The sequence below is a fragment of the Gallus gallus genome, chromosome 1, assembly GCF_016699485.2.
Source record: "Gallus gallus isolate bGalGal1 chromosome 1, bGalGal1.mat.broiler.GRCg7b, whole genome shotgun sequence".
NCBI lineage: Eukaryota > Metazoa > Chordata > Aves > Galliformes > Phasianidae > Gallus > Gallus gallus.
Window position 1 is genome coordinate 83432384 of NC_052532.1, and position 26642 is coordinate 83459025.

A 26642-nucleotide genomic window follows, 5' to 3' on the forward strand; every position below is an offset into this window, starting at 1 on the left:
AGTCTCGGAACACTTTTCTAGGCAGGACATGCCACCCAGCCTGGCCAGAAATGCAGTAGTTTAGAAGAAATACATACAAAGACTGGGAGCTCATCGGAACTGAAGTGGGTTTGCATCCCCCACAGTGACAAATATGTTAGAAAGGCTTCAAGAATAAGAAATCTAACCAAATTTGTTTCTGGTGACATTTCCCTGACTACAGAAAGATGCACAGTTCCCTCCCCCCCTTCCCATTCATTCTGGAACACTTCCTTCCTACCCCAACAAATTCACACAACATCAAAAGTTTGAGGACTGTTTTATTTCACTTAAACAATAGATTTGGGGCAAGGTGGGAATTGAGCAGCACCTTTTAAAAAAGAGCCTGTTGTGTGCTACATAGGTAAAATAAGAGTTTTACAAAAGTTTATATTATGTACATATACACACATACACTAAATCAAATTCAAAGTGAAAAAAGTTGTGAAGGTTTGCCTTCAGTATAACAGGAGAGAGGAAAGCCCTATTTCACAGCAAGCAAAATCACAAGTTAAGATTAGAGTGCACAAACACATGTAGTGCAGGTACCTGGAAGCAGCATATCTAGAGTAGCACAAAGTTCCATATAGGGAAACTTCTCTTCCACAGCAAAAGCAGCACAGATTCTCTGTTTAGGGTAGTGTGCTGTGCAACCACTCCCAGAGCTAGCTGCTCTGCCTACATCAGTTTTTGCAGAAGCTATAGGAAGTAACAAACTAGCAAGAATAAGAGACCTAAAGCTAAGCTACAGGACTGATTTAACTACAGTATTTCCATAACACAGGTTCTTCTGTTTCCACGTGTCTCTTGTCTGCTCTATGGCCTATGGAGAGTGCCCAACTTGTGATTATTTGCACTCCCCAGTTCCCATTCTCGCCTAACTGCATCTTTCCTTATCTCACTTCCACATCACAATGCCTTCCCTATTTCCTCCAGGCTGACAAGGTAATAAAATTCAGAAGAGATACACATTTAACTAAGGGGATATTCAAAGAAAATCAACCAAAGAAAGCTTAAAATATATATAGTTTCTAAAAATGGTTTTTAATATAAGTTCTGCAGACTTCTGGCAAAGTTTGGTAATTTAGCCCAAAGGTCTTTGTCTTCAGGGCCTGCAGGCTATACTGTCTCAACTGGCAAGAAACAAGCAGTACAAGGCCAAATTTCTGTCTAAAAGAAGAATAAAAGTAATAAGGGTTGAGGGAAGTCTGTTACATGGAAACCTAATACTTGGGTAGCAACACTTACTATGCTACACGGTATGCTTTCAAGAGAGTGAATTCCTTTCTGTTGGTTCGAGCTGCCCAGATGAAAAGAGCAGCTGCCATAAACTGCAAAGGTGCTGAGACACAGGCTAGGCAGAAGGACCAGCCAAATTCACCCCTCACGTCACCAGGTAGGGGCAGCTTCTTATGAAGCAGCTCAATCCCAGCTACATAGCAGCCAACCAGGCCCAGTGTACAAAGTCCTGGGGAAAGCAGAACAAAAGTGCTGTTACTTCACTGCTGAAGTGCTCTAGCTGTCACTAAGAGCTTATAGAGGAGGGAGAGTAAGTGATGGATGGCAGAGGACCTACCTGCGAGAAAATGGAGGACTCCAGTGGCAATGGCAGGGTATAGGCTGCGACAGGCACATGCACAGAGCCCAATCAGAGCTCCAAAGCACATGAGACCAAGGCTGACAAATGGCAGGAGAAACTGCAATCGCCAGAGATCTGCACATTAAAGAAACACACAAGCCAGGTTTATTAAACTGACCTTCTCCACCATGCTGTGCTCCTTTCCACCCGCACTTCTTCGTTGGTTTAGCTAAAAAGGACAAAAGGCTCCACCAAAATAGAAAGAACTTTAAACTTCCAAATTCCTGTAGAACATTCATGGCCAAAGTCTTCGCTAGAGCATCTAAGTTTTCCTTTGAAGCTTTGACCTACTGCTTGTGCTACTGGGAAAAAAAAAGCCACCACCAAACTGCAGAGCAAGATGCAGATGCTGTCTCATCAGCAACTGCATTTGGGAAACCCCTTTTTTTTTTTTAATAAATCCCACTGTTTTTACCTGCAAGATGTGAAAGACACTTACAAGTCCGATTCAAATCGGTGCCACTGTTGTGATTTCCAGGCTCTACATACTTTTCCATAAACTGATCAGAGAGGGAAAAACTGATGCAGTTTGTAGTCATATCAGTTTCTGGAACAAAAAACCCAACAGACAATTGCCATTAGTTTTTTCTAACTCCCCTTCTCCATTCAATTCTCCTAAGCATTTAAGCTGGGAAGCTCCTCCAAGTACAATTTCAGACTAAGAAAAAGTAACTCTAAAAACAATTTTGTAAGATATTTTGACATTAAGGATAATGTAGTCAGAACAAAGCATAGCATTATATATGTAGGATTTCCACCACCATTCTTTAAATCAACCAACATTTGTCAAAATTTGTCATTCTATATCCAACAGCTCCAAGATCTGCTGATGTCACAGTGGTGCATTTGTTGCATGTGAGGAAAACAGCCACCTAAAAGGAGCAAGCGTTGCCTTGATGAAGTAGTTGTTTTGACCCCACCTCCCCTTTGATCTCACCTAGACAGAGGATAACTAGCAGAGCCATAGTAACTGTATCACCTGTTGCACAGCAGGTGCAAAAAAGACAACCCAAGTCACACCAGACTAAGTTCAGATCAAATACAATACACCAAATTCACATTCTGTAGCACTGACAGTCACAGTTCATTTCACATATCACTTCTTTAGAAATTTACGTTGCCATTATTAAAAAACAAACATACAAGTTAGAAATAAGCTTTCCAGGTGAAGAAAGTACTGCTTTAGGCAAAGCTATGAAGTGTTAATTAGTCCAGAGATACCTGGTGGGCTGTACCAGTGAGAGTTTTTGGGTACAGTGATGCACCTCCTCCACAACCCAACTGTGCCATTGCACCGGAATAGTGCATCTGTGTAGGTCTTCTCATCTGCCTCTTCACTGACAAATTCCTCCCAGATGCTCCTGCCAGCTTCAGTAATGTTCTCAGCAGGGGACAGAGTGTGATACTCATACCAAAAATCAGTGCCCAATGAAGCTGCCATATATATGGTGGAGATGAGGCTGAGAACACATGCAATTACCAGTGCTGTAGCAAAACGGTTATCCATCATTGCTGCTGAAATGAAAGAGAAGGTCCAAGTGAGTAACTCCTCTGATGCTAAACACAAAGTTATCCTAGCAGTGTCAGCCTCAAGACATCATTCCTATTATGCAATGTTTCTTTAGGATATGTCTTTTTCTTTTCCAAGATTCCAGAAGCACAGAAATGCCAAGTCTACAGTACTACTCCATACTCACTGGATCTGTGAATTCAAGGCACAGGTATCACTCTTCTCCCAGCCTCTATACATCATCCCAAGAGAGCAATAGCAATTCTGCCCCCAAAGCAGATGGCAGAGCTCACTGGCACTTCTCATCTTGACTGTAGGCAACCACAGAAAGCAGAGAATCCAAATACAGCATTCAGAAGGTTTACCTTTCCTTAAAGAGATTAGCAAGGGTAGAAGCTATTTTTAGCCTGCCACCCCATACGGCTTTCCCAGCTTGCGTTCACAGCAAAGGTAAGAACCACACAGATGCCAAAAAGCCTTTTCCAGACTGTTCACAAAGGGCAACCATGCCAAAATGCCAGAATGCCTTTTAGGAAACCGTGAAGTTTATCTAGGCACAAGCGACAGAACACGAAGGAAGCAGGGAAGGACAAGTATGGTGATTACAATGAATGCTGAGATAATGCCACAGCATATGCAGAGGCATTTCTGAAGAACTAAAATATTGCCAAAGGAATGCCCTGTTTCATGGGCATTAGATGACAATAGCTTCCAAAACTGAAATACCTTCATGTACCACCAAGAGGACCTCGCTCTGGCTCCTTGTAAGAGGCAACTAAGGTCTTCCTTCATAGGCCCACATCAAAGCACAAACTCAGGGGGGGAAGGCAGCACAGGAAAAAAGTGCTATGACATGCACTTACATTTGGACAATACTGTGATTGTAACAAATAACTTATTGCTAATACACAATCATACTGCAATATGTCAGCAGACTTTGAAATTTTTGTCATGTTTGTGGTACTCAGTTAAGTCTATGGATTACAATAAATAGGGCTTTATGCTCTTGCCAAATGAAGTAACAACTGAAGTCACTTCTGCAGCAAGAACTGTTCTGGTGGCATGAGCTATCATACAATCTAACCAGTTACTCTCTACTGCTCGTTTTTACCTTCCTTCCCCCACACATCTTGATCAAAATAATAAATAGATATATATATATATTTTATTTTAATCTAGCTCCTTTGAAGTTGAATGAATTGGGAACAACAAATGCCTAAACACAACATGCACAAGGAAAAAAAAATGAACGCTCAAGTCAGATGTGCCAGTACAAATTTCTAAACTATGAAACAAGGTGCAAAATAAGCAGAGAGTTTCAAAGGCACCAATATCTGTTGCTAACTATGCCCTTCTCATTTCTTTTCCCTCCTACCTGCTCCTCTACTTGGTTCAAACTGACTAATGGAGTTGGGAGTGAGAGACTACGTATACTTATATCATTCCCTATGCCTCACTTCTATATTGAGGAAGATTATTACAGACAGAATGCCTTATTTAACTACTTCTTAAAAATGATCAAGACTAGAACTGGTGTTTTTCTGGACTAACAAGAAGTACCCACTTGAAACAACACAACACTTGCAACTCTAAGCAATCCACAAGCTCTGAACCTTTAGAAGCTATGCAAGCATATCAGGAGGAAGAAATCATATCTGGGCTTATTTATCCATAAGACACAGCAACAAGATTTAGAAGCAAATACTCTGTGTACTGTTCAATCTTTGGTTCTGTACATATATTGTTCCTTTACATTCTAGCACCTAGCTCAAAGTACACAAGGCACTGGATGAGCAGAAGAGGAACACAGCAGCTGCTGTACAGCACTGACCCCACTATTCTTCCCAACTGAGTTCACCCAGGGACCTCTTCCCCTTCATGAACTTCTCGCAAAGCAAGCAGCATCTCTGCAGCCAACACTGTGTCGCTAACTCCTGCCCAACTGAGCGGATGTCCTGGGAACTGTCTCAGGGTAAGCACCAGAACAAGCAGGTGAGCCAGTCAGGCCAGATTTTCCACTCTATTAAAGACACACTCACTACAAGAACAGCTCTCTGCAGTAGATTCTACTTTTTAGAAAGAGCTTTCTTTGGAGGGAGGAAATATAAGAGAGCCTACAAGCTCCATCCTCAAGGTAGTATCCATTGAAACAAGAACATAAGCAGGACATTACAGGCTAATTGTTTTGTAGCTGTTACCTTTTGACAGCACTTATAAAGTTCCATAACCTCAGTACCTAATATACAGAAAAAAATAATCATAGAATCGCCCAGGTTGAAAAGGACCACAATGATCATCTAGTTTCAACCCCCCTGCTATGTGCAGGGTCGCCAACCACCAGACCAGGCTGCCCAGAGCCACATCCAGCCTGGCCTTGAATGCCTCCAGGGATGGGGCATCCACAACCTCCGTGGGCAACCTGTTCCAGTGTGACACCACCCTCTGTATGGAAAAAACTTCCTCCTAGTATTTAACCTAAACCTCCCCTGTCTCAGTTTAAAACCACTCCCCCTTGTTACATCACTATCCATCCTTGTAAACAGTCATACTCCCTCCTGTTTGTATGCTCCCTTCAAGTACTGGAAGGCCATGAAGGTTTCCCTGGAGCCCTCCCTTCTCCAAGCTCAACAAGCCCAGTTCCCCCAACTTTTCCTCATAGGAGAGGTGCTCCAGCCCTCTGATCATCTTAGTGGCCCTCCTCTGGACCCACTCCAAGAGCTCCACATCCTTCCTGTACTGGGGGCCCCAGGCCTGGATGCAGTACTCCAGATGGGGCCTCACAAGAGCTAAGCAGAGGGGGACAATCACCTCCTTCTCCTTGCTGGACACTTCTTTTTTAATGCAGCCCAGAACATAGCTGGCCTTCTGGGCTGCAAGCACACATTGCTGGCTCATGTCAGCCATCAGCTCAAGAAGACTTGCCTTCAGATACTACATCCCTGCTGCCAGGTCCACAACATAGGTGTTGGAAATATTTTTATTTTTTTTTTTATCAGAGCAGCATTAAAATGCAATCACACATTTCTGATCAGCTTGCTACACATTAGAAAACTGGATTTGACAGAGCTGATATCACAATTCTGTCACAAGAAAATCAAAGGGTCAAAAAAAAATTCAAGCACCACCTAGCATTCATTACGAATGGCCACCCACTGATATTCAACCATGTAATGCCAGTATGTTCAGCCTGCAGGCTGTATGCAGTCCAGACCATCCTATCCTGCAGCCCCCTCTCCTGCCCCACACCATCATGGCAGCAGCTCTGCCCCACCAAGGGGGCACACCCATCACTCATAACAACCACACAGTAGCGTACAACTGGAACTGTCAACTGGGCTGCACTGTGCACAGTGTAGTTGCCTTAAGTGATGGCAAATAACGTTATGCATCTTGATACACTGGCTGAACATAATAGTTCTGCGAACAGAGAAAATATGCAGTCATCCTTTCCATTTAGATAAAGGAATTTGAGAACAGGTTTCAAGATCTCAAAAAACATCAATTTCTTTGTACATTTATGACTATTTTCAGCTGACAAATACATACACCTGCAAATTTTCAAACAACGTACTGAGTCACGGTCAAGTATTCAAGTCAAAAAAATCTGATCATCTCTATCTGCTAGACTTACATAAGCCCTCCCTTACCAGAGGAAAAGCATCCCTCACTTCACAGTCACACCATATTCATTTCATCACTTTTTGGCAGTATGTACATTTGTGAACAATTGTTTGCAACGATGAAGCACATTAAGAGTAAAATTCCAGAAAAAAAAATCTCTGACAAGGACCTTGACAACTGAGAATTCCAGCCACTGGCACTGAACTGTGTGTGTTAGTTTTACAAAACCAAGGTCAAATATCACACTGGTTTTGCGTCTTTGTTGCTTTTATTTTTGTTTTAATAATAAAAAAAAAATAAAGTTCTGTGGCTTACGCACAGTATTACATACTAGTGCTGCTTTGGAAGTAACATCTCCTATTTCATCATGCTGGCCTACAACAGAGGCAGACATTGGTGGTATGGCAGTAGAGGCTGAGGCTGAATCTTTCCGACAGTACTTAGCCACATTTTGATGTTGCATGAGATGGCAGCAGAGGGGACATGACTCTTGTTCATCACTGGCAAAAGTGCACAGGTAATGGAGGGGAATGTGTGGAAGAATAGTGCTTTGCAGCTGAGAATTTGCTCTACTGAGTAGTGTTATTGTATTTTTTGTATCAGTTTTAGCTCCCACAGAAATAAATAAAATAGGAGGCATTAGTTTCAGAGAGATCTACATATATGCAGCCCAAGACAATTCCTCACTGAATGCAGCCCAGTCAGGACGAAAGGTTGGACACATATGTTGCAATGCACAGCTCTGGAGATAGGCAGAAACAGCTGAAGTGGCTACTTGTTCCTAAAAATGAGCAGGTGGCTTTGTGTTGGTTCCTTCTATGAAGAACATATATGGATTTGCAGAATAGACAAGACAGCACCAGAGCAAGAGCACACACCCTTATTAACAAGGGTCCTTAATGCTTCTGTCTAGCACTTGAAGTATGTGAAGACAATACAATTACAGGAGAGACGGAGAACTCAACTGCACTTTAGGACAATTCTGAACTAGAAATTCTCCATGCCACAGACACTGACAGTAACTTGGTTACTTTGCTCATTTACAGAGCATCTTCGCTTGTAGACAAGGCACACCCAGACGTGTCCTCTGCTCTGCTCAAGAGAGAATCAAGCTTTCAGCCTCAGGCAGGACTCAATGGGAATATTAAGCATAGTCAGTCAAAATAGTTACCAGAAAGTTGTGCAAAAAAAAAAAAAAAGAATGTGGGAGGTACTTTTACATGAGACTACTTTCAGAAAAGATAAGAAAGCATAGAAAACCATCACTACTACTAAAGATGACAGTAGTTATAGAGACAAAGATTAATGCTAAATAGAAATACCTTTTCTCTTTATATGCTGTTAGCAAAAAACCTTAGTTGTTTTTAAAAAGGTATGTTCATACAGCACCACCAGCACATTTCATTCTAATAGCACAAACTAATTCAAACAGGTTATGGCTGAGACTAAAGTAGGCAATGAACATAACATGAGGCAGTGGCATACAAGCCCTTAAGCATACGTGCTTCACAGGACACTGTAGTTACCCTTCTTTTTTAAGGAGCAGAGAGGCATGTAAAAGTTTCAAAACATAAAAGAAGACCAAAACAGCAGCAACATTTGAAGGAATAGAAGGATGTATGTACTTCCCGTAAGGGAAAAAAAAAAAGGCAAGGCAGGAGAGGTGAAAATGGAAAAAAAAAAACAAAACAAAAAAAAAACCACAGAATAGTGCAAATGCAAGTATTCTGGTAAGCAACCAAGCACAGGACTAGGGTGTGGATAAGCATTTTATGACATCACTGTTCCACAGCAGAAGGGAATACAGAAATTTGTCTCCAGTTACAGCAATTGCTCCCACCAGCCAGCAGGCCACCACATTTAGGAAACTCATTCTACCCAGCATTAAAAAAGAGCAAGACTGCAAGCATAACCTAATGAGTTCTAGCACTTTCTCAGAAAACACCCTTGCAATTGGGCTGCTATGAGGGAAGACAGGCAAAAGACCTGAAAAATAAGCGTGGGAAGGTGGCCAGCAACGCTTTCAAACACGCTCCAGCTTTTGATACTCTGAGCAATACAGGATCGGGAAGCGGTGCTATCCAAGCCTTTTTACCTTAGAGCTCCTCAGATCCAGCAGCATACGCAGCTCCAGTGGTTGCAGGTGACTTCAGAGACACCGTGCTACCGGCGTCCTGCAGTAAGCCAGAAGCACACACCGCCAACTCCCTGCTGGCCCTAACTGCTCCATTCAGACCGCTCCAGCAATGCCATCGATGCACAAGCAGCAGCCTGGAAGGAGACAAGAAACCAAAGAGCTTGCAACCACGATAGCAGCAACCCGCTGGTGTCAGTCAGCGTAACGAGAAAACGACGAAGAGCGTAGGAAGAAATCTGACGGCAAGAACTCCCAGGACCACAGCAGCATCCGCAGCAGGCGCGGCACACAACCGGCAGGACAGGCCCGCGCCCCGTACCGCGCCGCCACCCGAGGAGCTGCCAACGCCCCGTCGGCCTCGCCCCACCGCTGGGCCGAGGGCCGGGCAGGCCGTCAGACCCCGAGCCCTAAACACGAACCGCCCCTTCCTCCGGGACCGCCCCTCCGCGGGCCGCAACCGCCCCGGAGCGCAATACTCACCGCAGCGAACCACCTCCATCCCCAGCCCCGCGCACCACTTCCGCGCCGCAGCTGCCCCTGGGCCAACGCTACGCCCCGCCAAGTGGCACCACGGGAACTGCAGTCCGTCGCAACCTTCTTCCGAATCGAAGGTGCCGCAGCAGTCATAAGGCCGCACACCGCCCCGCCCCGCCCCTCCGGCCCTCCCCTTCCGGCGCCGCCGCGGTGCTGCTGGGAGCTGTAGTCACCCGGTGCCTCCGCGGCCCGCCGTCATCTCCACAGAAAGCCAGCTCGCTGCGTCCACTGCCACCGGCGGCATCGCGGTCCTGACGTCGCCAAACGTCCCCTTCCTGTCGTGAGATTCTACAAAAACACGAAATGCCTTATGAGCACCGATCGGTAGCCCTCTCCCTTCCACAACTGTCATTATACGGTCTCCCTTTGAGGCCATAAAGGCTCACGTTTTGTTCTTTTTCTCTCGATTGCCTGTAAAAACGGTGACACAATATCCCGGCTAAGTGACTTGCAAACCCTCCCCCCCCCCGGTCCCCATGCCCACATGAGCTAAGCCAGGACTCCCACCGGTGGCTACCAGTCACCTGCGGGCAGACTTCCACACCCAGTTTTGATTTTAGCAACCAACAGAACTGCAAAAACACCCAGGAATACCTAAAGTTTTCATTTCTCTGGGTGCTGCAGGGGAATTAATTTTTAGGTAAGAAACCCCTCCCAGAATAGCCCACCTTTCTTGTTCACGGAATTGGCTCACCAGCGCCACGTAACTGGGAACAAAGGAGGATTTGGCTATCTGAAACATTTAATGTTTGTATCGCTGGGCTGGAAGAAAGCAGACCATCATCACTGATAAAACTTCACAGGTGACACGAGGCCTGAAGGAAGGGTAAATAATTAAATGGAAAGGGGACTGGTACAGGGTGACCTGGTTGTTGGTAAGCTGGGGGCAAGCAAACATGCGTGTCAATAGGGTCATCAATGAGCTCATTCATTTAAGAGCACCGAGGAGAGGCTACACATACATGGCAGAGGACTTTATCCTGGGAAGCAGAAAAGGGGAAGAACAGGTGACGGTGGGTCACCAGCTGCTGAGATGCAGCCGTGGCCAAAAGCCATGTCCCTGCAACCCCGGGTGTATAAAGCGGATAAGCACAAGAAGGACAGAAGCTAGTGTCCAGTGGTCCAGAGGAGGACCACTAAGATGATCAGAGGGCTGGAGCACCTCTCCTCTGAAGAAAGGTTGAGGGAACAGGGCTTGTTTAGCTTAGAGAAGGCTCCAGGGAGACCTCATTTTGGCCTTCCAGCATTTGAAGGGGGTGTAGAAACAGGAGGGGGAATGGCTGTTTACGAGGGTGGATAGTGATAGAACAAGGGGGAGTGGTTTTAAACTGAGACAGGGGAGGTTTAGGTTAAATACTAGGAGGAAGTTTTCCACACAGAGGGTGGTGACACACTGGAACAGGTTGCCCAAGGAAGTTGTGGATGCCCCATCCCTGGAGGCATTCAAGGCCAGGCTGGATGTGGCTCTAGGCAGCCTGGTCTGGTGGTTGGCGACCCTGCACATAGCAGGGGGGGTTGAAACTAGATGATCACTGTGGTCCTTTTCAACCCGTGCCATTCTATGATTCTATATCAGATCCAGAGTAACCTGCCACTGTCTGCCGACACACTGGATTTTTCTTTTCTGGAAGAATATCACTCTGTATAATAAGTGTAACCCAATAAAAACATTACAAACAAACACACAGTCATTCGCTGCTAACACCAATCTTTTCTCACTTTCTCTGCTTTTCTCACCTCAGTTTGCTTCAGCAGAAACTCTGCTACATCCAATCAGCTACGGAACAGGATTATTCAGAAAGATTTTCAGAGTTTGCTTTAGAATCTGCACTGGTTCACACCTGAAAGTGGAAAACGAATAATGCTGATGGCTACAGCTTAAAAGCTGCTCCTGCTCTCTGCAGATCTGTAGTTTCTTAGATAGAAGCACTGGATGGCATAGGATAGCTCATGCTTCCAGCAGAAATGCCCCAGCACTGGCGTGGAGTTTAGCCGTGGTACTGCAAACCAGCAAAATACCATACTGTGTTGTAAAAGAAAATCTTCATACATTTGCGTTATTTTAGCTCTCACGAGTTAGGGAAATAAGTAGAATCTTGGAGGAGGAGGAACTATCTGTATGAAATAAAATTGATGCAGGACAAGAAATGAAAAAAACCTTCTACATTCACTTCTTGAGTTACTGGTTCAGATCTGAAAAAGGGGCTCAAAGACTGCCCATTCTTCCCAATAACACTAGCCGGTTTTCTACAAGATATTGCCTCTCTCAAATCTGTCTGTAATAATAAAAATGGTGGCTTTAGTTTTTCATAAGCATTTCACACAGATAGTGCAGCAGAAATCCCCCAGATTCCCCTCAAACCATTTTATACTCTCCCTGGTTTTATTTTTGCCTTCTGTATTTCTCTATCTATGGCACAGAAGACCAAAGGCTAATTTTCACAGAGAGAAGACTTCCAAATCTGTTGAGTAGAACAAGTTTGCTTTAATGACATCCACTCATCCAAACAGGCCTCTGGGCAGCCGGATCTAGGGGGTGGCAACCCTGCCCAGGGGAGGGGAGTTGGAACTGGATGGGTTTTAAGGTTCCTTCCAACCCACTCATTTTGTGATTCTAAGGTTCTATGATCCTCCAGGTCAGTAGTCTCCAAACTTTTTTGACCATGCCCCACAAACAGAGAAAAACATTTAAGCACGCACTCTATTATATGTATATTTATTTATAAATAACATACGCTCACTACTGTACTAATATATTATAAAACAAGCACGAAAATAGAAATTAAAAAGGGATGAGAAAAAAAAGGGGAAATAAACACTATTTCAAAAAATATTTTTATTTACAAATTGTACCAGAAGTATTTTCTTTCCATACGCCACACTGGAGATCATTGCTCCAGGTAGGAAACTGTTTCAGCCCATCCCAGTGTACTGATTAAACTTCTGTTGGTAGGCACTCATCTGGCTTCCTCTGAGCCTGCCTCCACCATGGCTGCAGCATACTAGGGCAGTTTAAGCCAATTTTTTTTTATTGGCCTACAAATCTTTGTTCTTTACACAAGGTTTTTGAAGCACAATCATTTAGAAACTACTACGCTTTCTTTTATGGCCAAATGAAGCTGTGTTCCTTCTCAGCATTTATTGTCGTAAATACTTTATTGATGCAAACCTCATCTGATCTAAACGCCTGTGCTTACATAAAAGTACTTTCTATACATATAGTTCCTCTGTGCATCTTTTACTCGCTTTGCCATAACACTAGGAGGCTACCATAACATGTGTTGCAGGCTTTACCCATCTGAGAACAATCATGTGATATGTTCTCCCTTGCTACTGCCAGAAAAACTGCTGAGGCCTTTACAAGAGTAGGATTATGTTTTAATTTTTACCTGCTGTACCTATCTAGCAGTTGCCTCCAGTACAATGATGTGGCTCTGGTCAGACTGGTCTGGTAATTGGCGACACTGCCCATGGCAGGGGGGTTGAGACCAGGTGATCTTTCAGGTCCTTTTCAACCCAGGCCATTCTATGATGATGGTGATTCTATGATGACTCAAGGAAGATTTAAGAAATGGTGCAAACACTGATACAACGTGCTTCACAAGCGCATTTTAGAAAAGCAGCACCATGAGAGAAGTAGATGTGCTGAAGCAGGACCGACCACATGCATAGCCACAACTGCAGCACCTGTCACAAGTGTGCAATCACAAAAGCTTCAGGTTCATTCTCATGTTCAAAACAACTCAGCATCCGGTGGCTGCATGTTTCACATTGCCTCAATGGGACTATAGCAAAGGTTGGGAAAGACGAGTGCCTTGATTGAAGAAAAATACACCAAAGCCAAGCTGGAGGCTGCTGCTTCATTAGAGTGTTTTGTCCAGGAAAAAGGCTGACACTCATCTGGGGAGAAGTGGAAGAAGGAGGAAAGTACTGTAGACATCTAAGAGGAGGGTGAGGAGAGGATGTAGGCTGTCCTCCTGGTGACAACATATTTTGCTGCATCTCTGGGATCCTGGCACATCATGTGCTGGGCTTTCTGAATTGTCTGCGCAGCAGCGTTGTGAGGAGAGCTTCTTTGTGCTGAGCGTTCATAAGAACTTAGCTCTCCTATAGAGAAATAAGCTCTGGAAGAGGCAGACCCTGCATGAAAATAAGCTTCATGCAAATCATTAGTACACACACACAAAAAAAGACAAGGCTTACAGACTACTCAGAAATGCATCTGCTGCTGCTTCACTTGGACAATTACAGATGGCTTCATCATTCATGACACATCATAGTATCTTTGCAAATGCTCTGCCCAGATGAAGCAATGTCACATCTGTAAAATGGCAAGTCACAGCAACAGCCACAACTCTGTTTAGAGCATTCAGAAAGTACAGAGCACACTCCAAAGAACAGAGTTGATCCCAACCAATTTTTTTGTTTGTTTGTTTTGCTAAGTAGAATCATAGAATTGTTTGAGTTGGAAAGGACCCTTAAAAGTCATCTAGTCCAACTTCCCAGCAATGAACAGGGACATCTACAGCTAAACCAGGTTGTTAAGAGCCCCATCCAGCCTGACCTCGAATGTCTCCAGGGAGAGGGCATCCACCACCTCCCTAGGCAATATGTTGCAGTGCCTCACCACCCTTACCATAAAAAAACTTCCTTATATCCAGTCTAAATCTCCCCCCTTTTAGTTTGAAATCACTTCCCCTTGTCCCACCACAACAGATCCTGCTAAAGTGTTTTTCCTCATTTTTTCTTATATCTCCCCTTTACAACAGTGAGGAACCACAAGCACAAGCATAGATGACATACATACACTTAACTCCATGGTTTCATTAAATGTCTGAGAGGGTGAAGTCAACTTCAAGAAGTATCTAGAGATGTGAGGTGGAGGGAGGGAAGTTTGTGCCTGATGTATAAAGCTTGTGACTGCATGCAAGATGCTAGCATCTAAGTGCAGAGTAGAATAACACATGCCCATGACTGCAAGTGAGGAAAAACTATTACACACAGGCTGCAAGGTTCAGCTTATCTTCTACTCCAGCACTGATGGAAAGAAAATGTCTCTACCATATCACTTCTCAGTTCTTGGAATTAAAAAACCGAAGCACAGTTCTCAATGTAGAAATAAGTAAAAATGACTACAAAAGCACCTCTGCAATGAATCCACCAAGAATCATTTCTGTAAATTGCAAGACATTTGGGCACTTTTATACAACCCCAATTGAAAAGTAGGTGTACCTTTTGTTATCTTCAGATGCTTGGCAAAGACAGCTAAAATATGACTTTTAGCCTGTTCAGGTTTACAATTATGTGGTATACAAATGGGTACTGTAAGCCAGTGTCTTTTTATACACCTTGACTTTTTCTCATGGAGGCTTTTGATGGGTGAGTAACACTCAGTCAGATAATTAAGTCCTTACTCATTCCATGAAAAACCATCAGTGAGAGTTCATTAGTGCCCCACTGATGTTGTATATAACTGGCTGTTGTATATAATTAGTTCTTTATTAGTCAGCAGCATATATACATGTGCAAGTGCCCATCTAAATATCTCTCAATTCGACAACCAGTCATGTAACAGCAGCTGGCTGCTTGTCCGGGCACCTGGAAGTCTACCAAGAACCCAGAACTCTGGAGCACGTAACCTCAGCACTGGCAGAATGATCCTGAGGGCATCCAGAGTGCACTGGATGAGACTGATTTGCTCCCTGTGCAACAGAGTTGCTTTCAGCCTATGGAGACAGACGTACATGGATGTGACCCACACGGCTGGGACTGGACAGCTCTCCAGGAAGCAGTTTGCTTAAAGTTTGAAAATCCCAAAGACATGACAGGTCTATGAACATGCAGGTGAGAAGAGAAGGAGAAAACAAACTGATGTGCAGAAGAGAGAAAGGATGATGTAGACCAGAAGATGTTTGAAATTAGTACGCACTGACAAAGCCATGATAAATTCAGTACTTCAAAAAGGGAAAAATTTCATTTGCTTTGTGCAACACTGAGAGAGCTGACTGTAAGGCAAGCCACAGCTGGAGTAGTGGGTGAAACTGTGAATGAAAGATGGAGAAAATTGGGGCTCTTTGGAAAAGAGTGCCATAGCTAAGAATGGCTCAAAGATGTGGAGGCTTCACAGACAGAAGAAGTAGGACCATGCCACCATTCAGCAGACCAAGCTAGGGTTTGAAATGCAAGAGAAATTATAGCACATCAACAAACTGTCCTCTAAATCTCAAAAAGGCTCTTAAATCTGGGTGTGGGGGTGCCCAGGGTGGGGGACCTGGGGGACTGAGGGGCAGGAGGAGGCACTGGCAGGACAGCGTGAGCCCGGGACTGATACCGAACAAGTACAGGAGACCACAGTTTTAAATATTTTTGCCTAAGCACATCCATATGACAGAATTACCCTCAACAGAAAACAATCATAAGTGAATAAAGAAAATATAAATGCCTCCAAGCCTCAGAAAAGCTGAGCTTGCAAGGAAAGATAAAGAAAGTGGAGCCTAAATTCACCACTCCCTGATTTCTTCTAAACTGGTATAACCTGTAACCTGCAAACAAGTAATATCCTGTCCTAAAAATTTAAAATTTCAGAATCTTGAAAACAACTTTCCCTCCCCCAAAATAAAAGCAAAACCCAGACCCAGATTGCTTCTACAAGCAAATACAAAATACAGATAAAATCAGACCTGACTTTAAAAAAAGCAGCAGCTCCTTGTTCTGAAGATGGGGTTTTGACTAATCAGAGATGCTCATCGCTTGTCTGTTTTACACGATTGGCTAAAAGGGTAAGAATTACACCCCAAAACCACTTTTCTCCTCCTCCCCCACTCCTCCCCCCTTACACACTAGCATGTTTTTAAAGAAGACCACGAGGGGAAGGAAAGAGGGGAGCTCAGAGCCTTCTTCAGCCTCAAGATGAGGACAGCTGGGCCAGAAATGGATCTCATTAAGCTTTCGCCTATGACTACAGTCACTTTCAACTATGATGACTACTACGAAGACAGCTGCCAGTATGAGCAGCTACAACATATGACTGCTTTCCTCCCTGTCCTGTATGCTGCCGTGTTCTTGGTGGGCATTCTCGGGAACTCCATCCTGATCGTAGCCTTAGTCTTCAAGCGACGGGTCCAGAGGCTGATTGATATCTTCATCATCAACCTCGCTGCTTCAGACTTCATCTTCCTCATCACGCTGCCATTCTGGGTGGACAAGGAGGCATCAGATGGGATATGGAGGGTAGGATCTTTCCTCTGTAAAGCTAGTTCTTACATCATCTCAGTCAACATGTATTGCAGCATCCTCCTCCTCACCTGTATGAGCGCAGACCGGTACCTTGCCATCATGTACCCCTCCATTGCTAGAAAGGTCCGAACCAGATCCTATTCCAGTGGACTTTGCTTCTGCGTCTGGTTGTTATCCTGCTGCTTAGGGATGCCAACCCTTTTGTCCAGAGAACTGACAGAGCGCTACGGCAAGATGTACTGCACAGACAAAGCCATGACAGAATCCAAACAGATCACATCACTGATGATTTTAATCCTGGCCTTCTTCTTCCCGCTGTTGAGCATCCTGACCTTTTACTGCTCCATCACAAGAAGACTCTGTGTGCATTACCAGAGATCTGGGAAACACGATAAGAAACTGAGAAAATCTATCAAGATTGTCTTCATTGTGGTGGCTGCTTTTGTCATCTCTTGGGTCCCCTTCAACCTCTTCAAGCTTATGGCAATCCTGTTGGGACTGCAGAAGCTGCCTGACTGTTTCCTTGGCATGGTTGCCCAGGTGGGCATGACGGTGAGCAGCCCCTTTGCCTTTGCCAACAGCTGTGCCAACCCTTTCATTTACTACTGCTTTGACAACTACATCCGCAGAGCCATGCTCAGGTGCCTGTGTCCGTGGGTGAAAGCCAGCAGCGGCAGCACCATCTCTGACACCATGGACACCCGCCTGAGCCACTCCTTATCCAATTTCATCACAGGGGATTACACTGCAAGGAAGAGGAAGCGCTCGGTGTCCCTCTAACTGGGAGCCAGGACCACAGAGGAAGGGACCTCTCTTTCCAAAGGTGGCAGGGAAAGACTAAAGCAAGAAAAGGGACAAAAAAGAAATAAACGGCAGAGGCAAAGCTGCAACCGTAGTGTAGCCAGCACTTCATGCTGGTGGTACAGCACTTCCCTTTAAACACAGGTATATTGAATAGGAAACTTTAACCACAGAGCTACAGTTCACAGAGATCACTTTGTCACTGTGTAGCACAAGCCTGAAACTGCTGTGCTTGTCCACCTAGGCTGGTGCTGGAACTGCAGCCCGAGTGCTACCAGCTGAGAGCAAAGTCAGGCTGATCAGCCAAAGCCGCCCTGAGGCAAGCTTTGAACTTAAATGCATAGGTTTTCATTCTGCTCACAGCAAGAAAAAGCAATAGAAGTACTTCTTCTCCCTTGTTCCTAGCTTACTCACAAAAATATTACAGCATCCTGTAAAAAACCTGATGAATTCTGCTTTTTTTGGAGGTTTTCTGTATTTAGAAATGCAATGTTTTAATGACTTTGTGCTACTTGCCCTTGCAACTTGAGTCTTGTGCATTTTTTCTTGAAGTTTCAGCTTCTCAGTAAAGGGATTAAATATGTTTTAATCAAAGGAATTAAAGTCAGTTTCTAGCCCATGTGGTTTCTGAAAGAAAAAAAAAGACAGCTTGAAGGCAGAGAAACCAGAAGACAAGCAAAAGAAACTGCATTTAACCCTTTTCTTAACAGCAAACAACCAAAAAAAGAAAATCGAGAGAACACCTTCACGCTTTTTAAGATGGTTTGGGGGAGTGTGACACAATTTCTGATTGCTTGGCTTGTCTAATGCTACGACACTGTGTGTCATTCAAAGTCCAGCTTTGCTTTGTTTAGGTGTAACCACTTTATGTAAGATGCAAGCAAAGTCAAATGCAAACATGCCTGAAAAGCAAAATTAGCCAAAGTTTCACAAATGTTTGACTGAAACAGAGAATGCTGAGAAACCTTGGGTGCAGGAACGCTCACAGAAAAGGAATTCAAAAGTAACACTGTTTAAGTTCATTGGTAGAGTTAAACTCTATAAATAATTAATAATAATGGGAGCTCTGTGAATTTGTCTTCTTCCTATCCAGCAATCTCTGGGAAATGTAGAAATCTTACATTTCATATACTGTAGAGGACATACTGCTAGCTCAACTGGTAATAAGTCTGACAGTAAATGGGATGGGAAAACAGAGAAAGATCCCAATTTTTAACAGCTGTAATACCTCTTAGAATCACAAACTGAACAAATAAGGATTTAAGCAGCTCATTAGAAAACTGGCATGAGACCTTTCCTTCTGAATGCTAATGATAGAAATGTGTGCTTAAAACAAAGAAACCGGAGTGCAATGTTTTAAGGTGGCCAGTTAAAATAAGCATTAGACTTCCAACAGCACTGACACCTTGGGTATGTTGCAACATCTCATATTCTGTTGCGCCTTTCGTAAAATGTTCAGCTTAATATATTACTGCTTGTCATAAATCTAATAAAACAATACCATAAAGCATCCAGATTGTGTTATGTGATAGAGTAAAAAAAAAAAATTCCTTTTGCATTTCCTGATTTTTCAAGATTCCTATTTCTCTTTTTTTTTGAACAAGCTCTCACAAAACCTACAAAAGCTCCTGACTTCAGTGTCAGAAGTCATCTTATCACAAGGTGATAAAACAACATATATGGAAACAAATATTGAACTGCAGTAAGTGAAAGATCTTTAATGATACTTACAGCCCTGTAAGATAAACCACATTCAACTCTGCCAATGAGAAAGAAAAAGGTCAGCAAATATATATCTTCACGTCTACTTTTTAACAATAAGCTGGTAACAACTTCCACGCAATGCTATAGAGTGAACCCCTCCCCATTTTACCAGGCAGAAGTTTAAAGCTAAAACTACTTTCTCAATTGGTGCCTCTGAACAATCCATTATACTCCCTCTACTTTACTAGTATGTAACGAGTGGCTTATTTTTTTGTAATTGTTAAAAAGAAAAAAAAAAAAAAGAAATCTGAGAGTTGCATTTCAAATAACTTGTGATCCCTGTTACTGATAAAAAATCACATCTTATTTTTAAAGAGTGTTTCCTCAGTTAGTCAGACTCATTATTTCCTTCAGCCTCCATCCCCACCCACAGCAGAACAACCTCTATGGAACATAATTAATCTACAATAATTTCAGTTATTTGAAGTTAAGGTTGCTAGTTTCTTTTTGCTTTCCTTCTTTTTGTTTTTTGTTTTGTTTTGTTTCTATTCTCTTTCTAATGCTTCAAAATACCAGATCAGCTTGGAACAAGACCCGGAAAATCTACTCGGATCTCCTCCCATAGCCTAAAGTTTCCATACTAGCGACAAGAAAAAAATAAAAGCCAAATTAAGTAGCTACATATTTGCAAAGCTTGAAGAAAATCAGATTTAACACCACCGCAAATGTTTCACACAAAGGAAAAATAATATAAAGGAAGCAACTAATTAAACAAAGCAATGTAACAGACTGTGTGTCCCATCCTTGTTAAAAGAGACTGATGACTGCGAAGTCTTTCACTGTGTGTTATGGAAGTGATGCAATTCTGACATGACATTTGCCACAGACCTTGCTGCTAAGTAATTTGGACTTTTTAAAGTAAATCTGAGATGCCTACATCTACCAAATGTAGATTTTGTTGGTTTTGTTTTGTTTTTGGTCTGTTTTTATCTAACTTTTTCGCTCATTGTCATGAAAATGTAGCATTACTAGAAAAACTGTCTGCAGATCTGTGTGGGAACTTCTATATCTGCCCATCCCACAAAGCCTTTTCATGATTTCAGAGATATTTTTGTAGCGCCTTGGAATGAAATCAAGACCTTTGAGGTTTTGCATGAAAACAACTACAAACAAAATAAACAATCTAGAGGTTAGCGCTCTTTCCTGAGATGTACTCAGTTAAAGTTCAAGTGCTTCTACTTCTTGATTCAAGTTAGACCTCGTCAGATGGACCTGCTGGACTCCATTCTGGCTTCAATGAATCAGCATTCAATGAATGTTGTATCTTAATGCAAAAGAAAACTGTACCCAGAATCAATGTCTATTTAAAAGGGCGAAAAATTTAAGCAGCCTTCATCTCAGCACCAGATGTGCCAACATGAACAGCTGCACAAAGACACTGATATATCAAAAAAAAAAAAAAAAAGTGCTGATCACTGCCCAGGAATGGTAAGCTCATTGAGAAAAGAAGGGGTTTTTATGAGTGCTAGTAAAGTGTATAGGACAAAGATGCCAGCTCATGAATGGGGCCACTTACGTGCATTTTCAGGAGTTACATATTGCTGGAATATCAATTTGTTATCCTTGTATGATTATTTACAATCATGAGGTCAACCGAGATTTGTGAGTAGATCTGCAAGCAGTTAACACAAATCATTACATGCTCCAAAATTTCTAACTGAAAAATGATATCAGCTCTTCCCACGTTTAAAAGGCTTCACCCAGTTAAGAACCATATTTTAGGTAAATGCCTGGCAAATAACGAAAAGGAAGAAGTTACCACAAATGGCTTGAAGTCAGTTTTACAAGGGGAAATAAATCCACACAGACAAGTAACCAAACATGTCAGCACTGTGCATGCAATCAGACAAACCATTAACAGGAATGAGGAAAGAGCTACCTAAATCGATGACCAGTGGAAACATGCAGTGACGATGTATTATGGACTCACAATAATTACTGTGTTACCTAATGCCATCCGCGGAGGTTGCCCTATAAGACCATAGACAGCCCATATTACCTAATACAACATTTTAATATTTTACCATAAAACCTGCAATTAGTGCATTCTAGGTTTCAGTAACAACCCAAGCACCTGCACAGTTTCCAGATGTGGATCTTCAGCATCCTGCTGGAGTCCTGCCGCAAGTGACAGGAAATTTAGGAGAGCCCTCTAAAGGAACTGAGTACTCTATGCTCAGAAAAAGCCAGCGGGAGTCTGGCCCAAACATGTGGGTGTCTAAGATGGGAGTTAATAATAAAGTAAAAGAGCATGAAATATGGGAGATGAGAAAGTGGATAGTGGATACCAACAGTCTTCAAGAAGAAAGGCAGCCTTCTACACATTACTCAGTAGAAAAGCCTTAGCAAAGGTCAGGCTGACTGAGTTGTTATGTATTTTTAAATATAAATGGAATGGCAGGTTTTATTTTCCCAATTTACCGCTTCTTTGTTTTTGCAACAGATTACAGCAGCTTTGAAAATAAAGCTACATGTTATGATTTTGAGAGCACGCAATACGACCAGTATCAGTCATCTTAAATAATGCATTATAACCAAAATACATCTTTTCAAACTTCAAAACAGTTTCCTTATTAGTAAGAGATTGTATTCTTAGTCAGAAGCTCCTACTATGTCTAGTTAGTGAACTTACTTCCCCCACTGTTTACCTGTCACATTTTCTAAAGCTCACAGAGTTTCACAAGACGCATTCCAAAAACAGATCTCAGAAGAGACCCATGATTCTCCAGAATTTGGGGCTGCATTTTGCTGCTTTGGGTACTGCAGTAGGGCACAGGGTTGGTAAGGCAGGAATCTGTGTTCAAAGAAAATGCTTCCCACAAAGTGATAGTGACTTCTGAGGCTTTCATTTGAGGATGTCTAGCTTCAGATCCTCTGCAAAGCAATGATTTCCAGTATGCACTGAGTACCCACAGCTGCCACTTGAAGGATGCCCTTTCTTTTACTCTCAGTTTGAGGCAAAGCAAATCAGACTGTGAAACTGTGTGGCACTTTGCTCAGAGAACGAAACTTGGACAGTGGTTTTAAAATCAAACCAAATTTTCGGTCTTTAAAATTGGTACGCAAAATTACCAGAAAGACAGAGCTAAAATGCAAAGAGCACCTTTTCCACTGAGGAAGCCCATGTGTAAATAAATACACAGTAATTATTTAACTTATATAGCAACATGCACCTGACACGACCACTCTCTTGACTTCTCCATGTGCTGCCTAAACACCTGCATGACCACACACCCTGAGCCCTCACCACCCATTTCCCCTGTAACCTACTCCTCACCCTCCCTCCCCTGGGAACCACAGAATCTCTTACCCACGCCTCACACACAGCAAAACAGTTACACTATTAAAAAAAAAAAAAAAAAAAAAAAAAAAAAAAAAAAAAAAAAAAAAAAAAACATAACAAAAAGAAAAGGAGAGGGAAGGAAAAAGGGAAGGGAAACAGGAATGAAATTTGCTATAAGAAGATGCCCGTGAGAAACTAAGCTGCATGTAAGAGAACATATCAGAGCAGAGCCCCTGCACAGAAAAGGGAAAAGATTTAGCATGAGGAAAGTAAAGAATAAATCTGCAACAACCCTTATAATCCAACAGCTGCCAGGGCCCAAGCTTTGATAGAGTGAAGCGATGGTGATGCGGCACACTCATACCTGTGCAGTTACTTCAGAAATCCTTGCTGAAAGGTGACAGAAACCTCCCACTATTCTAATTTTTTAAGACCTTGTGCAACTTGACTAATGATGCTTATAGGTTCCTAACTCCACTGCCACCTAAATAAAAGTTGGTTTATTCAAGTTTATTCAAGTTGCAACCTGAAAGTTGGTGGGGAAACTCCTGTTTTCACTGAAATCATCTGGAGTTTTGTATGGCTAACTTCAGAAGAGCTGAGGTTTGGCTGAGTGATAGGACTGAAAACCTGACCCCACAGACTACACAAACCCAGCAGTGATGTCAGCAGGATCAGCATGCCCTCTCTCAGAGTTCACGCTAATGATTCATCTCCAGACAGTCCAAGGACCCACAAAGCTCCTAAAATTACATGGTCCTACAGATCCATATAGATAACAGCATCTGAGTAGATGCTCCCAGCAGTGCCACTGGACTTCCTGATACCATGAGGGGCACCTCCCTTAAATTGCCTTTTGGCTACTTGGGTAAGACACTGGGCAACATCATGGCATTTAGGCACAATTTAGCTCTCTGCTAAGCTATGTGTAGTGTAGGCACCCAGAATCAGCTCAGGTTTCCAAGCTACCATGTGGCATGTGGCTACCACAGCTCTGGCAGCACCAAAGCCAGCGCATTACACAGAGAAACGCCTGTGGTCCACATGTTTGCTTCGTGTGTTTCAAGGCTGGGTCTCCTTTCTTGTGATGTCCTGAGACAGTGCTCACTTTAGCCAGACTTGAAAGCCAGAGATGGAGAGTGAGGCTAAGGAGCTTAAAAAAACAAACAAACAAACAAACAAAAAAAAAAACCTAAAATCTGTATTTGCCATAGGACCTGATAGGAAAGCATGTACCCTAAATGAGGTCTTGTGCAAAGGTCCAGGGGAAGTGAAAAAGGAAGATTACAATAAAAACAGGATTTCCAAAACACTGCACATAGAGAACAAGGACCAAAGTACACATTTTCAATCTTATAATTAAACTAAAACAGCGACAGCAAGCAGCTACCCATTCATCTTGCTCTGAATCCAGCCTTTGTACAGCACTGTATACAGTTTTACAAGATCGAAACCAAAGCATGGCCTCCTGCCCCACAGTGGGTAGGGTTTATTTAGTGTGTGAGACACAGGTGGAGCAGAGGTGACAGATGTGAAGAAGGGCTCTTGTCGGCTGACACAACAACACATGACACATGGCCTTCCTTTTATTTTAACAAGGCTGCTGTGTACTCTGACTCACGCTTTAAGGCAAGCGGCACTACCAGTGCAGCACAACCAGAGGGGACCTCAGGCAGTCATCTGTATCACCAGTAAATACATGTCAACTATCTTGACAATTTTTGACATCTATCTGTCAAAAAAAATAAGTATAGGTCATCATTTCTCCTCAGAAATGCCACTAAATGTGTTGAAAATCATGAGCTCCCATGCAAATCTGTTGGAAGGATTCCTTTCATTGCTCTTCAACTCATTGGTTTACCCCCTAGCCACATGTTATTTTCTTTGCAAACAGGAGGGGAAAGAAATCTTTGTTCAAAAAGCAAGCTGGTGGGCTCTGAGGCCCTACCACCTGTACCACCTGTACCACCTGTACCACCAACCCACCAGCTCACTGCATTACGCCAGCTCTGTCATTTACCTCACCACAGCAGTAAACCAAAAATCCCATGCACCCTGCAGAGCAGGACAGTACTTTGAAACTGCAACCTAGCAGACGCCGAACAGCCTGATAAGTAGGGACAAGAGAAGAAAATGTATTTCCAAGTGACATCGTTTTTAGAAAAATGACTGGAATCAGATGAAGGACTACTTTGGATGGAGAACTGCTTCTCAGTACATACTGCAATATCAGATATTATGTGTGAGCATTGATTGGATGTAGCAGATCTTTATTTTTCAGAGATATTGAACTACTACTTGGGAGAATGAGTAAAAAATGAAAATAGCACTCTCTCCTGCCAGCAGTATCTACCAGAGTTGTTTTTTACATAATATGACTTCTTTTGGGTCAACTTTATAAGAACACTAAAGGCTCCTTTTCAATCTAAAATCACTGCAAGCTTCTACCTGCCAAAAAAAAAAAAAAAGAGTAAACGAGCTGCTTGCAGTGCTAGAACGGTGATATATGTCCATAGCTTCAGCAATTTTTGATATCCAAAAAGGAGAAATACAAGAGACTTCCCACAGCTGCACTGAACAAAGAAGCTCAGAAGCAATAAGCACAGGAACCTTAAAGTCGTGATTAGCCAAGAGCTACAATAGCAGTTTAACCAAAGAAAGAAAAAAAAGACAGAAAGAAAGCATGGAGTTAAGAATATGAATGACCTCAAACTATTACAAAGACTTCACTTTTTTATTCATTTTGCAAAATAAGGACTTTGCATTCTGCTTTCTGCAGCTGAAAACAGCCGGATCCTGCAGGTCACGGCACCATGCTGGTTGCCTTCCTCCTGCCCAGACTTCCCCTGCACGCCATTTTGTATACGCCGTGGGGCGAAGACAACCAAGGATCCCAACCTTGCTGCCCAGCAAGCAAGGTTCCACTAGCAGACACTGCTATTCACAACTCACTGGGTCTCTTGAGAGCAAGGAGAGTGTTGCAGTCAGGGCAAAAATAAAGCAACCCCTTAGTTTTCAAAGGTTGAGGTGCTTTAGTCTCCTCAGTGTCTCAAGCAGCCTCAGAAGCAATATCTGAACCAGGATGCTGCTGCAAACCTGGAGACAAGAAATGGTGAAAATAAAAGACCTGAACTCTTGGCTGACATACACAACAGCTACATCGGTATGTCTATATGCTGCTGTAGTCGGTGCTGCTCGGGGTTGACAAAAAGTTCTCTAAAGAATCATTTTCAGACACACAACCGGAGCAGCTTCTGTGAGATGTTGCCAGCCCTGGTGCTGTGATGGTGTGTGTGGTGCCAGGATGCATTAGGAAGCCAGTCTGAACAGAGCTACCATCAAGCAGTCCATCTGCATTGGACTCAGTGTTCCTTGTGGGTCCCTTCGTTCTCTGATTTTATGATTGTAACGCGGTTAGTTTGCACTCCCAGCTGCTGACACTGTAATTTTCTAAGTTTGAAGTAGCAAAACCAGAAATGTTTTTATAATTGTAGAATCATAGAATCACGGAATGGTTGGGTTGCAAGGGACCTTAAAGGCAATCCCCTGCCATGAGCAGAGCTGGCACCCACCAGCTCAGGCTGCCCACGGCCCCATCTAACCTGGCCTTGTACGCCTCCAGGGATGGGGCACCCACAGCTTCTCCAGGAAGCTGTGCCAGCGCCTCAGCTTTATTTAAGTCACCTAGCCCCATGTCCCCCAAAACCCAGGTGTAAAGCGGGATTCTGTAGGGTGGGACGACACCCGTCAGACCACAGAGCGCTGTGCAGCCCTCACCGCCCAGCAAGAAGCTCTCCCGCCCTACCACCACACACGCCCATAGGCAGGAGAACGCAAGGCGAAAAACCGACGCTCGGCGGGGCGCGGAAGCGGCCTCCCTGCCCACCCCACCCAGCACCACCCCGGGCACAGCTCCCCTCCATTCAGTCCATCACGCGAGGATTTGTGGACGCGCATCCCGGACCACCCCCGTCGCAGCTTTCCAAAACCCAGCACCCCATACATCAATAAAGCGCAGCCGCCCGTCCCGCCGCCCCAGCCCTACCTGCCCGGCCGGGCCGCTCCCGCCGCCTCCCCGCTCCGCCGCGGGTATGAGTGC

The 26642-nt window shown here is 43.5% G+C and overlaps 2 protein-coding genes and 1 long non-coding RNA gene across 8 annotated transcripts; 1 reads left to right on the forward strand and 2 right to left on the reverse strand.

The window, feature by feature from the left end:
- Window positions 1-286: 286 nt before the first annotated feature.
- Window positions 287-9575, reverse strand: CLDND1 (claudin domain containing 1). Of its 6 annotated transcripts, none has more exons than XM_015295972.4 (6): window positions 9406-9575; window positions 8884-9059; window positions 2879-3169; window positions 2097-2204; window positions 1595-1732; window positions 287-1486 (listed from the first exon to the last, which is right to left on the reverse strand). In XM_015295972.4, exons 3-6 carry the CDS (start codon window positions 3165-3167, stop codon window positions 1266-1268), a joined length of 756 nt encoding a protein of 251 aa, XP_015151458.1. In that variant the 5' UTR covers window positions 3168-3169; window positions 8884-9059; window positions 9406-9575; the 3' UTR covers window positions 287-1265. The 6 variants fall into 6 exon arrangements, with proteins under 6 accessions (XP_015151458.1, NP_001012838.1, XP_040553884.1 ...); NM_001012820.2 differs by having other exon boundaries at window positions 2879-3172; XM_040697950.2 differs by having other exon boundaries at window positions 9245-9452.
- Window positions 9576-9596: 21 nt separating this feature from the next.
- LOC121106614 lies at window positions 9597-26640 on the reverse strand. The gene is made up of 3 exons (XR_005839285.2): window positions 26589-26640; window positions 11197-11300; window positions 9597-10221 (listed from the first exon to the last, which is right to left on the reverse strand). It is a non-coding gene; the product is annotated as an uncharacterized LOC121106614 (long non-coding RNA).
- On the forward strand, window positions 16337-19006 carry GPR15 (G protein-coupled receptor 15). The gene has a single exon (XM_004938212.5). The coding sequence runs from the start codon at window positions 16369-16371 to the stop codon at window positions 17473-17475; it is 1107 nt and encodes a 368-aa protein (XP_004938269.2). The 5' UTR covers window positions 16337-16368; the 3' UTR covers window positions 17476-19006.
- Window positions 26641-26642: the final 2 nt, after the last annotated feature.